Source organism: Oncorhynchus mykiss, chromosome 2 (assembly GCF_057628025.1).
Source record: "Oncorhynchus mykiss isolate SJ-2025 chromosome 2, ASM5762802v1, whole genome shotgun sequence".
NCBI classification, from domain to species: Eukaryota; Metazoa; Chordata; class Actinopteri; order Salmoniformes; family Salmonidae; genus Oncorhynchus; species Oncorhynchus mykiss.
This window is the reverse complement of record NC_143023.1, coordinates 5,761,399-5,779,707: the sequence shown is the minus strand read 5'-3', so window position 1 is coordinate 5,779,707 and position 18,309 is coordinate 5,761,399. Positions and strand designations below refer to the sequence as shown.

Sequence of the window (18,309 nt, the reverse complement as noted above, 5' to 3'; positions counted from 1 at the left end):
AACTTTGATGGGGGTGAGGGCTACCAAAATAGGAATTTATCATGGGGGGCCGCAGTGGCTCGCGGGTCTGTGTACCCACATCCATACCCCCACCTTGAAGCAAAACGTTTTAGCAACCCCCCCCCCCCCCCGGGCCTAGAAAAGGCTAAAGGAGGGGGAGGGGGGGGGGGCCGCCAGTTGCCCATTCCTGCTCGAAATAAACCTATGTTTCTCTAAATAAACCTGTATTTCTCTAAATAAACCTGTATTTTTCTCCACAGGGCCACGTTGTTCTTGTTGTGGTTGATAAGCTTGGGTTTGCGTAGTATTCAGAAGAGCTCAACGTCTTGTTCCTTGAAACTAAAACTTATCTCAAGGATATTTTGAAAATGTATTTATTTGTTGTACTTTTCCCCCATTTTCTCTCCAACTGGTAGTTACAGTGTTGTCTCATCGCTGCAACTCCCCTACGGACTCGGGAGAGGCGAAGGCAGAGAGCCGTGCGTCCTCCGAAACACGACCCAACCAAGCCGCACTGCTTCTAAACACAATGCCCACTTAACCCGGAAGCCAGACGCACCAATGTGTCAGAGGAAACACCGTACAATTGGCGACCGGATGCCAGCTTGAAGGCGCCCGGCCGCCAGCTTGAAGGCGCCCGGCCCGCCACAAGGAGTCGCTAGAGCGCGATGGGACAAGGATATCGCCCGGTCGGCCAAAACTTCCCCTAACCCGGACGACGCTGGGCCAATTGTGCGACCGCCTCATAAGTCTCCCGGGTGAAGGCCGGCTGTGGCACTGCAATGCAGTGCCTTAGACCGCTGCACCACTCAGGAGGCCCCTCACAGATCTTAACATTGTGGATAATGGTAGGACAGAAGGGAATGTACCGCTGTCGTTAAGAGATCTGCAACAGCGTCATCATGTCCTAGTTAACTAGTGGAGGGCTACAATATGGCAATATAGTACAGCATAACCTAATGGAAGACTATGTCTCTAGATGTTGTGTGTCTGTCTATAGAGATAAATACTCTATGTGAATATCTACATGCTGTACAACACAGAAATATTTCCCCAACAGATACAATAACCTCTTACCCGGGCATGTTTCTGGGAGCGAGACTCCTTGCTGGCCTTGTCCTCTGCCTGTCCCTGTCCCTGTCTGTGTCCCTGGGGGGCTCTGTGGCTGTTTTGGGGGTCAGGGTGGTGCTTCTCTGGCCCCCGGGGGCCCATTCTTAGGGCTGAGACAGAGGAGGAGGAGGACTGAGACCTGGTTTTCTGCGGTCTCAAGCCTCTCACAGCTGGGTGGGTATCAGTTCCACTGCTGCCACTGCACACAGAGCCCAGGGACTCACTGCTCTCCGACTTGGCCAGCCTGAACAACACAGACACACAGACAGTTAAACACACACAGTGCCCAGGGAATCACTGCTCTCCGACTTGGCCAGCCTGAACAACACAGACACACAGACAGTTAAACACACACAGAGCCCAGGGACTCACTGCTCTCCGTCTTGGCCAGCCTGAACAACACAGACACACAGACAGTTATACACACACAGACAGTTAAACACACACAGTGCCCAGCGAATCACTGCTCTCCGACTTGGCCAGCCTGAACAACACAGACACACAGACAGTTAAACACACACAGACACGCGCACACACACAGAATACTTTTTTGACAAAGTGGTGTCACTATCTCTGCCAGAAATCTGTTGAATCTACTCTACTAATGACCTCAGCGGTCACCGTAATCAATTAAGGTTCAATTCCATTGCAACAGACAACATATTTCATCTCTATGCAATGATATAGTAGCCAAGAGGGCTCCTGAAGACAATCATCTGGAAAGTAATGTAGAGAGGCATCGACCTGTTGCATGCTGACGTCATATTACATCATTAAGCCTACTAGGCTACATCGCGTGATATTCCCTGTGGATATTCACTGTGTTTTATTAGTTCTAAAACTATCATGTATATCTACTGGTCACATCACCTGAGGAATAAAACCATCATTTATATCTACTGGTCACATCACCTGAGGAATAAAACCATCATTTATATCTACTGGTCACATCACCTGAGGAATAAAACCATCATTTATATCTACTGGTCACATCACCTGAGGAATAAAACCATCATTTATATCTACTGGTCACATCACCTGAGGAATAAAACCATCATTTATATCTACTGGTCACATCACCTGAGGAATAAAACCATAATTTATATCTGCTGGTCACATCACCTGAGGAATAAAACCATCATTTATATCTACTGGTCACATCACCTGAGGAATAAAACCATCATTTATATCTACTGGTCACATCACCTGAGGAATAAAACCATCATTTATATCACCTGAGGAATAAAACCATCATTTATATCACCTGAGTAATAAAACCATCATTTATATCACCTGGGTAATAAAACCATCATTTATATCACCTGAGTAATAAAACCATCATTTATATCTACTGGTCACATCACCTGAGGAATAAAACCATCATTTATATCACCTGAGTAATAAAACCATCATTTATATCACCTGAGTAATAAAACCATCATTTATATCTACTGGTCACATCACCTGAGGAATAAAACCATCATTTATATCTACTGGTCACATCACCTGAGGAATAAAACCATCATTTATATCTACTGGTCACATCACCTGAGGATAAAACCATCATTTATATCACCTGAGGAATAAAACCATCATGTATATCACCTGAGGAATAAAACCATCATTTATATCACCTGAGTAATAAAACCATCATTTATATCTACTGGTCACATCACCTGAGTAATAAAACCATCATTTATATCTACTGGTCACATCACCTGAGGAATAAAACCATAATTTATATCACCTGAGGAATAAAACCATCATTTATATCACCTGGGTAATAAAACCATCATTTATATCTACTGGTCACATCACCTGAGGAATAAAACCATAATTTATATCACCTGAGGAATAAAACCATCATGTATATCACCTGAGGATAAAACCATCATTTATATCTACTGGTCACATCACCTGAGGAATAAAACCATCATTTATATCACCTGAGGAATAAAACCATCATTTATATCTACTGGTCACATCACCTGAGGAATAAAACCATCATTTATATCTACTGGTCACATTACCTGAGGAATAAAACCATCATTTATATCTACTGGTCACATCACCTGAGGAATAAAACCATCATTTATATCTACTGGTCACATCACCTGAGGAATAAAACCATCATTTATATCTACTGGTCACATCACCTGAGTAATAAAACCATCATTTATATCACCTGAGGAATAAAACCATCATGTATATCACCTGAGGAATAAAACCATAATTTATATCTGCTGGTCACATCCTCATTTATATCTCCTGAGGAATAAAACCCCACCTCACATAAAACGACATATAAAGGGTATCAATGTGTGAATAATTAACATTCAGTTCCACTTTGAAAGACGATATGCTGACCGCAGACTATGCGGCTTCCGCAACCTAAATAGCACCCTATTTCCTATTTAGCGCAGTACTTCTACCCTGTAGGCCCTGGTCAAAAGTAGTGCACTACATAGGGAATAGGGTGCCATTTGGGATTACTCCTGTAAGAGTCAGCAATGGAATTTGCTGCAGAGAGTCACGATAAACTATTAACAGTCCGTAAAGAACAGTAACTGCAGAGGGGAACTATCTCTCCCTACCTCCGTCAGTCCGTGTGTGTGTGTGTGCGGGTGTGTGGGTGTGTGTGTGCGTGAGAGAGAGAGAGCGAGAAGTTTTCAAGGGGGAAAACTTCAAACACATCTGAATACCTCAGAACCCGGAAACAGCATTTTCTTTTCTACAACTATCAGATGTGTCACCAACACTGCTTGATGTTAACTACTGTTAGGCTGAAACCCATTTCAGCTTGATGTTAACTAGTGTTAGGTTGAAACCCATTTCAGCTTGATGTTAACTACAGTTAGGTTGAAACCCATTTCAGCTTGATGTTAACTACTGTTAGGTGAAACCCATTTCAGCTTGATGTTAACTACTGTTAGGTTGAAACCCATTTCAGCTTGATGTTAACTACTGTTAGGTTGAAACCCATTTCAGCTTGATGTTAACTACTGTTAGGTTGAAACCCATTTCAGCTTGATGTTAACTACTGTTAGGTTGAAACCCATTTCAGCTTGATGTTAACTACTGTTAGGTTGAAACCCATTTCAGCTTGATGTTAACTACTGTTAGGTTGAAACCCATTTCAGCTTGATGTTAACTACTGTTAGGCTGAAACCCGTTTCAGCTTGATGTTAACTACTGTTAGGCTGAAACCCATTTCAGCTTGATGTTAACTACTGTTAGGTTGAAACCCATTTCAGCTTGATGTTAACTACTGTTAGGCAAAACCCATTTCAGCTTGATGTTAACTACTGTTAGGTTGAAACCCATTTCAGCTTGATGTTAACTACTGTTAGGTTGAAACCCATTTCAGCTTGATGTTAACTACTGTTAGGTTGAAACCCATTTCAGCTTGATGTTAACTACTGTTAGGTTGAAACCCATTTCAGCTTGATGTTAACTACTGTTAGGTTGAAACCCATTTCAGCTTGATGTTAACTACTGTTAGGTTGAAACCCATTTCAGCTTGATGTTAACTACTGTTAGGCGAAACCCATTTCAGCTTGATGTTAACTACTGTTAGGCTGAAACCCATTTCAGCTTGATGTTAACTAGTGTTAGGTTGAAACCCATTTCAGCTTGATGTTAACTACTGTTAGGTTGAAACCCATTTCAGCTTGATGTTAACTACTGTTAGGTTGAAACCCATTTCAGCTTGATGTTAACTACTGTTAGGTTGGAACCCATTTCAGCTTGATGTTAACTACTGTTAGGTTGAAACCCATTTCAGCTTGATGTTAACTACTGTTAGGTTGAAACCCATTTCAGCTTGATGTTAACTACTGTTAGGTTGAAACCCATTTCAGCTTGATGTTAACTACTGTTAGGTTGAAACCCATTTCAGCTTGATGTTAACTACTGTTAGGTTGAAACCCATTTCAGCTTGATGTTAACTACTGTTAGGTTGAAACCCATTTCAGCTTGATGTTAACTACTGTTAGGTTGAAACCCATTTCAGCTTGATGTTAACTACTGTTAGGTTGAAACCCATTTCAGCTTGATGTTAACTACTGTTAGGTTGAAACCCATTTCAGCTTGATGTTAACTACTGTTAGGTTGAAACCCATTTCAGCTTGATGTTAACTACTGTTAGGTTGAAACCCATTTCAGCTTGATGTTAACTACTGTTAGGTTGAAACACATTTCAGCTTGATGTTAACTACTGTTAGGTTGAAACCCATTTCAGCTTGATGTTAACTACTGTTAGGTTGAAACACATTTCAGCTTGATGTTAACTACTGTTAGGTTGAAACCCATTTCAGCTTGATGTTAACTACAGTTAGGTTGAAACCCATTTCAGCTTGATGTTAACTACTGTTAGGTTGAAACCCATTTCAGCTTGATGTTAACTACTGTTAGGTTGAAACACATTTCAGCTTGATGTTAACTACTGTTAGGTTGAAACCCATTTCAGCTTGATGTTAACTACTGTTAGGTTGAAACCCATTTCAGCTTGATGTTAACTACTGTTAGGTTGAAACCCATTTCAGCTTGATGTTAACTACTGTTAGGCTGAAACCCGTTTCAGCTTGATGTTAACTACTGTTAGGTTGAAACCCATTTCAGCTTGATGTTAACTACTGTTAGGTTGAAACCCATTTCAGCTTGATGTTAACTACTGTTAGGTTGAAACCCATTTCAGCTTGATGTTAACTACTGTTAGGTTGAAACCCATTTCAGCTTGATGTTAACTACTGTTAGGTTGAAACCCATTTCAGCTTGATGTTAACTACTGTTAGGTTGAAACCCATTTCAGCTTGATGTTAACTACTGTTAGGTTGAAACCCATTTCAGCTTGATGTTAACTACTGTTAGGCTGAAACCCGTTTCAGCTTGATGTTAACTACTGTTAGGTTGAAACCCATTTCAGCTTGATGTTAACTACTGTTAGGTTGAAACCCATTTCAGCTTGATGTTAACTACTGTTAGGTTGAAACCCATTTCAGCTTGATGTTAACTACTGTTAGGTTGAAACCCATTTCAGCTTGATGTTAACTACTGTTAGGCTGAAACCCATTTCAGCTTGATGTTAACTACTGTTAGGCTGAAACCCATATGAGAAATAATCCTGATGTCCCCAGATCTGACAGCGCCTCTCTAGGGACTAATCTATAGATGAACATGACTGAATGACTGGTGTTAACCCAGGGGGCATGGAAACAACAACCAAGATAAAACATTGATGAGCCTAGAAAGAAGAAGAGAAATCCTGCTGTTTCTGATCAAAGAGAACAGAGAAACCCTGTTGTTTCTGGTCAAAGAGAACAGAGAAATCCTGTTGTTTCTGGTCAAAGAGAACAGAGAAATCCTGTTGTTTCTGATCAAAGAGAACAGATAAATCCTGTTGTTTCTGATTAAAGGGAACAGAGAAATCCTGTTGTTTCTGATCAAAGAGAACAGAGAAACCCTGCTGTTTCTGGTCAAAGAGAACATAGAAATCCTGCTGTTTCTGATCAAAGATAACAGAGAAACCCTGCTGTTTCTGATCAAAGAGAACAGAGAAACCCTGTTGTTTCTGGTCAAAGAGAACAGAGAAACCCTGTTGTTTCTGGTCAAAGAGAACAGAGAAATCCTGTTGTTTCTGGTCAAAGAGAACAGAGAAATCCTGTTGTTTCTGATCAAAGAGAACAGATAAATCCTGTTGTTTCTGATTAAAGGGAACAGAGAAATCCTGTTGTTTCTGATCAAAGAGAACAGAGAAACCCTGCTGTTTCTGGTCAAAGAGAACAGAGAAATCCTGTTGTTTCTGATTAAAGAGAACAGAGAAACCCTGCTGTTTCTGGTCAAAGAGAACAGAGAAATCCTGTTGTTTCTGATCAAAGAGAACAGAGAAACCCTGCTGTTTCTGATCAAAGAGAACAGAGAAACCCTGCTGTTTCTGGTCAAAGAGAACAGAGAAACCCTGCTGTTTCTGGTCAAAGAGAACAGAGAAATCCTGTTGTTTCTGATCAAAGAGAACAGAGAAACCCTGTTGTTTCTGGTCAAAGAGAACAGAGAAACCCTGCTGTTTCTGGTCAAAGAGAACAGAGAAATCCTGTTGTTTCTGATCAAAGAGAACAGAGAAACCCTGCTGTTTCTGGTCAAAGAGAACAGAGAAACCCTGCTGTTTCTGGTCAAAGAGAACAGAGAAATCCTGTTGTTTCTGATCAAAGAGAACAGAGAAACCCTGTTGTTTCTGGTCAAAGAGAACAGAGAAACCCTGTTGTTTCTGATCAAAGAGAACAGAGAAATCCTGTTGTTTCTGATCAAAGAGAACCCCTGCTGTTTCTGATCAAAGAGAACAGAGAAATCCTGTTGTTTCTGGTCAAAGAGAACAGAGAAATCCTGTTGTTTCTGATCAAAGAGAACAGAGAAACCCTGCTGTTTCTGGTCAAAGAGAACAGAGAAACCCTGCTGTTTCTGATCAAAGGGAACAGAGAAATCCTGTTGTTTCTGGTCAAAGAGAACAGAGAAACCCTGCTGTTTCTGGTCAAAGAGAACAGAGAAATCCTGTTGTTTCTGGTCAAAGAGAACAGAGAAATCCTGTTGTTTCTGATCAAAGAGAACAGAGAAACCCTGCTGTTTCTGGTCAAAGAGAACAGAGAAACCCTGCTGTTTCTGGTCAAAGAGAACAGAGAAACCCTGCTGTTTCTGGTCAAAGAGAACAGAGAAATCCTGTTGTTTCTGGTCAAAGGGAACAGAGAAATCCTGTTGTTTCTGGTCAAAGAGAACAGAGAAACCCTGCTGTTTCTGATCAAAGAGAACAGAGAAACCCTGCTGTTTCTGATCAAAGAGAACAGAGAAACCCTGCTGTTTCTGATCAAAGAGAACAGAGAAATCCTGTTGTTTCTGATTAAAGAGAACAGAGAAACCCTGCTGTTTCTGATCAAAGGGAACAGAGACATTTCCATTAGGGAACGTCTACTTTGTGAAGTGCGTGTGTGCAATAACTAAATTCTCCTTTGCACTCCTTCTAAACAATGTCATTTTTAAAAACGTTGTCAAAGGGTAAAGTCTACTAAACGTAGTCCACTCTGTTCATAACAGATTCTAGTTTTGGGAGCAGAAAACTGTATCGAGATGAAATGTTTCATCGATGAAAAAAATGAAACAGAACGTCGGCTAAAATCCATCTCTCTCCATCTTTCCCCTCCGCCGGCCACTGGGCTTCCTCTCATCACCATATTTGGTGGTGAGTGGAAAAGCCAAGCGAATGCTTCTCCTTTATTCATCCTGTGAAATATCTGTGTGTAAAATCTGGCATTTGATGAACAAATAGACTGAGACTTGCAAACATCCCAAGATGAAATGTAACGAGTAGAGATAGTGGGTGGCCAATACAACCTAGCAGTAGAAGACTATCACATTGTAATCTATTCCCCTACGAAGTTTATTGTTACAAAAACATCTTCTGTTGAATATAGTCTTTGACCTCTAGCACCTACTCTAAACCACAGGATGTATGTACGTAACCTTGGACCTCTAGCACTTGCTCTAAACCACAGGATGTACGTACGTAACCTTTGACCTCTAGCACTTGCTCTAAACCACAGGATGTATGTACGTAACCTTTGACCTCTAGCACCTGCTCTAAACTACAGGATGTATGTACGTAACCTTTGACCTCTAGCACCTGCTCTAAACCACAGGATGTATGTATGTAACCTTTGACCTCTAGCACCTGCTCTAAACCACAGGATGTATGTATGTAACCTTTGACCTCTAGCACTTGCTCTAAACCACAGGCTGTACGTACGTAACCTTTGACCTCCAGCACCTGCTCTAAACCACAGGATGTATGTACGGACCCTTCGCCTATATAGAACATGATGCCTCTAATATGCCATTTAACAGACACTTTTATCCAAAGCGACTTACCGTGCAAACATTTGTTTTATGTATAGGTGGCTCCGGGAATTAAACCCCCCGATTCTGGCGTTGCAAGAGCCATGCTCTACCAACTGAGCTCCAGAGGACCATACAAACCTCACTAACCTCTTATGGGGGTGGGTGGCGTCTGTATCCCAGGATCGTCTCTTGATCCTGGGCAGGTCAGAGTTGAGGAGGGCCTCTCCGTCCGGGACACTTCCTGGTTCAGACAGCACGGCCGGCGAGGGGGCGGGGCTTAAGGCGAATGGGACGGGACAAGGTTCCTTGGAGCAGGTGGTCTGGGTCTCGTAGCGAATCAGACGAGACTGCAGCCGGACAAAGCCCTGGTCCCGGTCCAAGGCCTTGTGTCCCTGCTCGTCCAGACAGAACCTGGGTAGGGTCAAGAAATTAGTGATTCAAAACATAGACCAGTCTGGCGAAATATATAGCCAATAGGGTAGTAGTTAATCATAGATAAAAACTGAGATCAAGACTAAATTAGCATCAGAACGAGATGGGTCTCTCTCATGAGTCGTCAGAACTTGTCCAGAGAGAAGAAGAGCTGACAGTGAGCCAGGACACAGATACAGAGGGGGTCAGACAGTGAGCCAGGACACAGAGACAGAGGGGGTCAGACAGTGAGCCAGGACACAGATACAGAGGGGGTCAGACAGTGAGCCAGGACACAGAGACAGAGGGGGTCAGACAGTGAGCCAGGACACAGATACAGAGGGGGTCAGACGGTGAGCCAGGACACAGATACAGAGGGGGTCAGACAGTGAGCCAGGACACAGATACAGAGGGGGTCAGACAGTGAGCCAGGACACAGAGACAGAGGGGGTCAGACAGTGAGCCAGGACACAGATACAGAGGGGGTCAGACAGTGAGCCAGGACACAGATACAGAGGGGGTCAGACAGTGAGCCAGGACACAGAGACAGAGGGATCAGACAGTGAGCCAGGACACAGAGACAGAGGGGTCAGACAGTGAGCCAGGACACAGAGACAGAGGGGTCAGACAGTGAGCCAGGACACAGAGACAGAGGGATCAGACAGTGAGCCAGGACACAGAGACAGAGGGGTCAGACTGTGAGCCAGGACACAGAGACAGAGGGGTCAGACTGTGAGCCAGGACACAGAGACAGAGGGGTCAGACAGTGAGCCAGGACACAGAGACAGAGGGGTCAGACAGTGAGCCAGGACACAGAGACAGAGGGGGTCAGACAGTGAGCCAGGACACAGAGACAGAGGGGTCAGACAGTGAGCCAGGACACAGAGACAGAGGGGGTCAGACAGTGAGCCAGGACACAGAGACAGAGGGGGTCAGACAGTGAGCCAGGACACAGAGACAGAGGGGGTCAGACAGTGAGCCAGGACACAGAGACAGAGGGGTTAGACAGTGAGCCAGGACACAGAGACAGAGGGGTCAGACAGTGAGCCAGGACACAGATACAGAGGGGTCAGACAGTGAGCCAGGACACAGAGACAGAGGGGGTCAGACAGTGAGCCAGGACACAGAGACAGAGGGGGTCAGACAGTGAGCCAGGACACAGAGACAGAGGGGGTCAGACAGTGAGCCAGGACACAGATACAGAGGGGGTCAGACAGTGAGCCAGGACACAGATACAGAGGGGGTCAGACAGTGAGCCAGGACACAGATACAGAGGGGGTCAGACAGTGAGCCAGGACACAGAGACAGAGGGGGTCAGACAGTGAGCCAGGACACAGATACAGAGGGGGTCAGACAGTGAGCCAGGACACAGAGACAGAGGGGGTCAGACAGTGAGCCAGGACACAGATACAGAGGGGGTCAGACAGTGAGCCAGGACACAGATACAGAGGGGGTCAGACAGTGAGCCAGGACACAGAGACAGAGGGATCAGACAGTGAGCCAGGACACAGAGACAGAGGGGTCAGACAGTGAGCCAGGACACAGAGACAGAGGGGTCAGACAGTGAGCCAGGACACAGAGACAGAGGGATCAGACAGTGAGCCAGGACACAGAGACAGAGGGGTCAGACTGTGAGCCAGGACACAGAGACAGAGGGGTCAGACAGTGAGCCAGGACACAGAGACAGAGGGGTCAGACAGTGAGCCAGGACACAGAGACAGAGGGGGTCAGACAGTGAGCCAGGACACAGAGACAGAGGGGTCAGACTGTGAGCCAGGACACAGAGACAGAGGGGTCAGACAGTGAGCCAGGACACAGAGACAGAGGGGGTCAGACAGTGAGCCAGGACACAGAGACAGAGGGGTCAGACAGTGAGCCAGGACACAGAGACAGAGGGGGTCAGACAGTGAGCCAGGACACAGAGACAGAGGGGGTCAGACAGTGAGCCAGGACACAGAGACAGAGGGGGTCAGACAGTGAGCCATGACACAGAGACAGAGGGGTCAGACAGTGAGCCAGGACACAGAGACAGAGGGGGTCAGACAGTGAGCCAGGACACAGAGACAGAGGGGTTAGACAGTGAGCCAGGACACAGAGACAGAGGGGTCAGACAGTGAGCCAGGACACAGAGACAGAGGGGGTCAGACAGTGAGCCAGGACACAGAGACAGAGGGGTTAGACAGTGAGCCAGGACACAGAGACAGAGAGGTCAGACAGTGAGCCAGGACACAGAGACAGAGGGGGTCAGACAGTGAGCCAGGACACAGAGACAGAGGGGTCAGACAGTGACCAGAGACAGGTCTGGACCAGGGAGAAGAGAGAGCTTAGTGATTCAACACAGAGACAGGTCTAGACCAGGGAGAAGAGAGAGATTAGTGATTCAACACAGAGACAGGTCTAGACCAGGGAGAAGAGAGACCTTAGTGATTCAACACAGAGACAGGTCTAGACCAGGGAGAAGAGAGACCTTAGTGATTCAACACAGAGACAGGTCTAGACCAGGGAGAAGAGAGACCTTAGTGATTCAACACAGAGACAGGTCTAGACCAGGGAGAAGAGAGACCTTAGTGATTCAACACAGAGACAGGTCTGGACCAGGGAGAAGAGAGAGATTAGTGATTCAACACAGAGACAGGTCTGGACCAGGGAGAAGAGAGAGAGCTTAGTGATTCAACACAGAGACAGGTCTGGACCAGGGAGAAGAGAGACCTTAGTGATTCAACACAGAGACAGGTCTAGACCAGGGAGAAGAGAGACCTTAGTGATTCAACACAGAGACAGGTCTGGACCAGGGAGAAGAGAGAGATTAGTGATTCAACACAGAGACAGGTCTGGACCAGGGAGAAGAGAGAGAGCTTAGTGATTCAACACAGAGACAGGTCTGGACCAGGGAGAAGAGAGAGATTAGTGATTCAACACAGAGACAGGTCTGGACCAGGGAGAAGAGAGAGAGCTTAGTGATTCAACACAGAGACAGGTCTGGACCAGGGAGAAGAGAGAGCTTAGTGATTCAACACAGAGACAGGTCTGGACCAGGGAGAAGAGAGAGAGATTAGTGATTCAACACAGAGACAGGTCTGGACCAGGGAGAAGAGAGAGCTTAGTGATTCAACACAGAGACAGGTCTGGACCAGGGAGAAGAGAGAGAGCTTAGTGATTCAACACAGAGACAGGTCTGGACCAGGGAGAAGAGAGAGAGCTTAGTGATTCAACACAGAGACAGGTCTGGACCAGGTAGAAGAGAGAGATTAGTGATTCAACACAGAGACAGGTCTGGACCAGGGAGAAGAGAGACCTTAGTGATTCAACACAGAGACAGGTCTAGACCAGGGAGAAGAGAGAGATTAGTGATTCAACACAGAGACAGGTCTGGACCAGGGAGAAGAGAGAGCTTAGTGATTCAACACAGAGGACCAGGGAGAAGAGAGAGCTTAGTGATTCAACACAGAGACAGGTCTAGACCAGGGAGAAGAGAGAGCTTAAGTGATTCAACACAGAGACAGGTCTGGACCAGGGAGAAGAGAGAGAGCTTAGTGATTCAACACAGAGACAGGTCTGGACCAGGGAGAAGAGAGAGAGATTAGTGATTCAACACAGAGACAGGTCTGGACCAGGGAGAAGAGAGAGAGCTTAGTGATTCAACACAGAGACAGGTCTGGACCAGGGAGAAGAGAGAGCTTAGTGATTCAACACAGAGACAGGTCTGGACCAGGGAGAAGAGAGAGCTTAGTGATTCAACACAGAGGACCAGGGAGAAGAGAGAGCTTAAGTGATTCAACACAGAGACAGGTCTGGACCAGGGAGAAGAGAGAGAGCTTAGTGATTCAACACAGAGACAGGTCTGAACCAGGGAGAAGAGAGAGCTTAGTGATTCAACACAGAGACAGGTCTGGACCAGGGAGAAGAGAGAGCTTAGTGATTCAACACAGAGACAGGTCTGGACCAGGGAGAAGAGAGAGATTAGTGATTCAACACAGAGACAGGTCTAGACCAGGGAGAAGAGAGAGCTTAGTGATTCAACACAGAGACAGGTCTGGACCAGGGAGAAGAGAGAGCTTAGTGATTCAACACAGAGACAGGTCTGAACCAGGGAGAAGAGAGAGCTTAGTGATTCAACACAGAGACAGGTCTGGACCAGGGAGAAGAGAGAGAGCTTAGTGATTCAACACAGAGACAGGTCTGGACCAGGGAGAAGAGAGAGATTAGTGATTCAACACAGAGACAGGTCTGGACCAGGGAGAAGAGAGAGAGCTTAGTGATTCAACACAGAGACAGGTCTGGACCAGGGAGAAGAGAGAGCTTAGTGATTCAACACAGAGACAGGTCTGGACCAGGGAGAAGAGAGAGAGCTTAGTGATTCAACACAGAGACAGGTCTGGACCAGGGAGAAGAGAGAGCTTAGTGATTCAACACAGAGACAGGTCTGGACCAGGGAGAAGAGAGAGATTAGTGATTCAACACAGAGACAGGTCTGGACCAGGGAGAAGAGAGAGATTAGTGATTCAACACAGAGACAGGTCTGGACCAGGGAGAAGAGAGAGAGCTTAGTGATTCAACACAGAGACAGGTCTGGACCAGGGAGAAGAGAGAGAGCTTAGTGATTCAACACAGAGACAGGTCTGGACCAGGGAGAAGAGAGAGCTTAGTGATTCAACACAGAGACAGGTCTGGACCAGGGAGAAGAGAGAGAGCTTAGTGATTCAACACAGAGACAGGTCTGGACCAGGGAGAAGAGAGAGCTTAGTGATTCAACACAGAGACAGGTCTGGACCAGGGAGAAGAGAGAGCTTAGTGATTCAACACAGAGACAGGTCTGGACCAGGGAGAAGAGAGAGAGCTTAGTGATTCAACACAGAGACAGGTCTGGACCAGGGAGAAGAGAGAGCTTAGTGATTCAACACAGAGACAGGTCTGGACCAGGGAGAAGAGAGAGAGCTTAGTGATTCAACACAGAGACAGGTCTGGACCAGGGAGAAGAGAGAGAGCTTAGTGATTCAACACAGAGGACCAGGGAGAAGAGAGAGCTTAAGTGATTCAACACAGAGACAGGTCTGGACCAGGGAGAAGAGAGAGAGATTAGTGATTCAACACAGAGACAGGTCTGGACCAGGGAGAAGAGAGAGAGCTTAGTGATTCAACACAGAGACAGGTCTGGACCAGGGAGAAGAGAGAGCTTAGTGATTCAACACAGAGACAGGTCTGGACCAGGGAGAAGAGAGAGCTTAGTGATTCAACACAGAGGACCAGGGAGAAGAGAGAGCTTAGTGATTCAACACAGAGACAGGTCTGGACCAGGGAGAAGAGAGAGCTTAGTGATTCAACACAGAGACAGGTCTGGACCAGGGAGAAGAGAGAGCTTAGTGATTCAACACAGAGACAGGTCTGGACCAGGGAGAAGAGAGAGCTTAGTGATTCAACACAGAGACAGGTCTGGACCAGGGAGAAGAGAGAGAGCTTAGTGATTCAACACAGAGACAGGTCTGGACCAGGGAGAAGAGAGAGATTAGTGATTCAACACAGAGACAGGTCTGGACCAGGGAGAAGAGAGAGCTTAGTGATTCAACACAGAGACAGGTCTGGACCAGGGAGAAGAGAGAGCTTAGTGATTCAACACAGAGACAGGTCTGGACCAGGGAGAAGAGAGAGCTTAGTGATTCAACACAGAGACAGGTCTGGACCAGGGAGAAGAGAGAGCTTAGTGATTCAACACAGAGACAGGTCTGGACCAGGGAGAAGAGAGAGCTTAGTGATTCAACACAGAGACAGGTCTGGACCAGGGAGAAGAGAGAGCTTAGTGATTCAACACAGAGACAGGTCTGGACCAGGGAGAAGAGAGAGAGCTTAGTGATTCAACACAGAGACAGGTCTGGACCAGGGAGAAGAGAGAGATTAGTGATTCAACACAGAGACAGGTCTGGACCAGGGAGAAGAGAGACCTTAGTGATTCAACACAGAGACAGGTCTGGACCAGGGAGAAGAGAGAGCTTAGTGATTCAACACAGAGACAGGTCTGGACCAGGGAGAAGAGAGAGAGCTTAGTGATTCAACACAGAGACAGGTCTGGACCAGGGAGAAGAGAGAGATTAGTGATTCAACACAGAGACAGGTCTGGACCAGGGAGAAGAGAGAGAGATTAGTGATTCAACACAGAGACAGGTCTGGACCAGGGAGAAGAGAGAGCTTAGTGATTCAACACAGAGACAGGTCTGGACCAGGGAGAAGAGAGAGAGCTTAGTGATTCAACACAGAGACAGGTCTGGACCAGGGAGAAGAGAGAGAGCTTAGTGATTCAACACAGAGGACCAGGGAGAAGAGAGAGCTTAAGTGATTCAACACAGAGACAGGTCTGGACCAGGGAGAAGAGAGAGAGATTAGTGATTCAACACAGAGACAGGTCTGGACCAGGGAGAAGAGAGAGAGCTTAGTGATTCAACACAGAGACAGGTCTGGACCAGGGAGAAGAGAGAGCTTAGTGATTCAACACAGAGACAGGTCTGGACCAGGGAGAAGAGAGAGCTTAGTGATTCAACACAGAGGACCAGGGAGAAGAGAGAGCTTAGTGATTCAACACAGAGACAGGTCTGGACCAGGGAGAAGAGAGAGCTTAGTGATTCAACACAGAGACAGGTCTGGACCAGGGAGAAGAGAGAGCTTAGTGATTCAACACAGAGACAGGTCTGGACCAGGGAGAAGAGAGAGAGCTTAGTGATTCAACACAGAGACAGGTCTGGACCAGGGAGAAGAGAGAGATTAGTGATTCAACACAGAGACAGGTCTGGACCAGGGAGAAGAGAGAGATTAGTGATTCAACACAGAGACAGGTCTGGACCAGGGAGAAGAGAGAGCTTAGTGATTCAACACAGAGACAGGTCTGGACCAGGGAGAAGAGAGAGAGCTTAGTGATTCAACACAGAGACAGGTCTGGACCAGGGAGAAGAGAGAGATTAGTGATTCAACACAGAGACAGGTCTGGACCAGGGAGAAGAGAGACCTTAGTGATTCAACACAGAGACAGGTCTGGACCAGGGAGAAGAGAGAGCTTAGTGATTCAACACAGAGACAGGTCTGGACCAGGGAGAAGAGAGAGAGCTTAGTGATTCAACACAGAGACAGGTCTGGACCAGGGAGAAGAGAGAGATTAGTGATTCAACACAGAGACAGGTCTGGACCAGGGAGAAGAGAGAGAGATTAGTGATTCAACACAGAGACAGGTCTGGACCAGGGAGAAGAGAGAGCTTAGTGATTCAACACAGAGACAGGTCTGGACCAGGGAGAAGAGAGAGAGATTAGTGATTCAACACAGAGACAGGTCTGGACCAGGGAGAAGAGAGAGCTTAAGTGATTCAACACAGAGACAGGTCTGAACCAGGGAGAAGAGAGAGAGCTTAGTGATTCAACACAGAGACAGGTCTGGACCAGGGAGAAGAGAGAGATTAGTGATTCAACACAGAGGTCCAGGGAGAAGAGCCAGTCAATAAGCCAGTACTTGGTAGTAGATAAAGTATAAAAGAGCAGGGGGGAGGGGTTCCAGAAGGAACATCAACATTCATAAGACTGAAAGATCTGGACTAAATTAGCATAAAGAGAGAGAGAAAAACTAGGCCTCGACTTGTTAAAGTCTCTTAGGTGTCATTTACACGAGTAAAATAAGTCTAGTGAGATCAATCTCTCTTCAAATATTTGATTTGTAACTTTTCTGTTAACTCCAGCCGTGGATGTGGTATGTCCAAAGACACATTCCTGCTTCATGTGTTGGTGCAGCTATTAGCGTACCGTAAATACCATAGTATACGGACTAACAAAATAAGGATCGCAATTCAAACTACACAGGATTTTCTCATCTAAAACATATTGCACATAGTGTTGCACACTTGATTAATGCAATGATGCACAAATGTGTGGATATTTTAAAAAGCCTTTCATTTTCAAATGTGTGTAACAGAGCAAAATACGCTGTGCTCGTATTAAGGTAATTAAGGTAATTCTCGCAGGACCGTGTGGACTCAGATGGGGCATCAACCTCTTAAAGAGAGAGCTGACTCTAGATCAGTCTCTTTACACTGTACCACTCAGATGGGGAATCAACCTTTAGGAGGTAGTTTGGGAGACATCTCTTAAAGAGAGAGCTGACTCTAGATCAGTCTCTTTACACTACACAAGTATATGTCCTGGAACTAGTTCGTGTCGTCAGGCCCTCAGTACTCTACCCTAAGAGGTGGATAGGTTCATGTGGTCAGGCCCTCAGTACTCTACCCTAAGAGGTGGATAGGTTCCAGTCGTCAGGCCCTCAGTACTCTACCCTAAGAGGTGGATAGGTTCATGTGGTCAGGCCCTCAGCACTCTACCCTAAGAGGTGGATAGGTTCCAGTCGTCAGGCCCTCAGTACTCTACCCTAAGAGGTGGATAGGTTCATGTGGTCAGGCCCTCAGCACTCTACCCTAAGAGGTGGATAGGTTCCAGTCGTCAGGCCCTCAGTACTCTACCCTAAGAGGTGGATAGGTTCATGTGGTCAGGCCCTCAGCACTCTACCCTAAGAGGTGGATAGGTTCCAGTCGTCAGGCCCTCAGTACTCTACCCTAAGAGGTGGATAGGTTCATGTCGTCAGGCCCTCAGTACTCTACCCTAAGAGGTGGATAGGTTCATGTCGTCAGGCCCTCAGTACTCTACCCTAAGAGGTGGATAGGTTCATGTGTCGATTAGGGCGGCGGTTAGAGCGTTGGATCAGTAACCGGAAGGTTGCTGGATGGAAATCACCGAGCTGACAAGGTACAAATCTGTCGCTCTGCCCCTGAACAAGGCAGTTAACCCACTGTTCCCTGGTAGGCCGTCATTGTAAATAAGAATTTGTTCTTAACTGACTTGCCTAGTTAAATAAACGTTAAATTAAAAAATAAAGATTAACCTATG

General features: G+C 46.1%; 1 protein-coding gene across 2 annotated transcripts in view; it reads right to left on the bottom strand.

The window, feature by feature from the left end:
- The window catches only part of LOC149984770 (mdm2-binding protein-like), a 63,277-nt gene that overhangs the window by 4,428 nt on the left and 40,540 nt on the right, over positions 1-18,309 (bottom strand). The window contains exons 18-19 of one of the 2 annotated variants that reach the window (XM_090186180.1): positions 9,139-9,402; positions 1,078-1,354 (exon numbers count right to left, since the gene is read on the bottom strand). In XM_090186180.1, the coding sequence (XP_090042306.1) occupies positions 1,078-1,354; positions 9,139-9,402 (541 nt within the window). Of the gene's footprint in view, positions 1-1,077; positions 1,355-1,507; positions 1,595-9,138; positions 9,403-18,309 lie in introns of those variants that run through there. The other variant, XM_090186185.1, reaches the window with a different exon arrangement.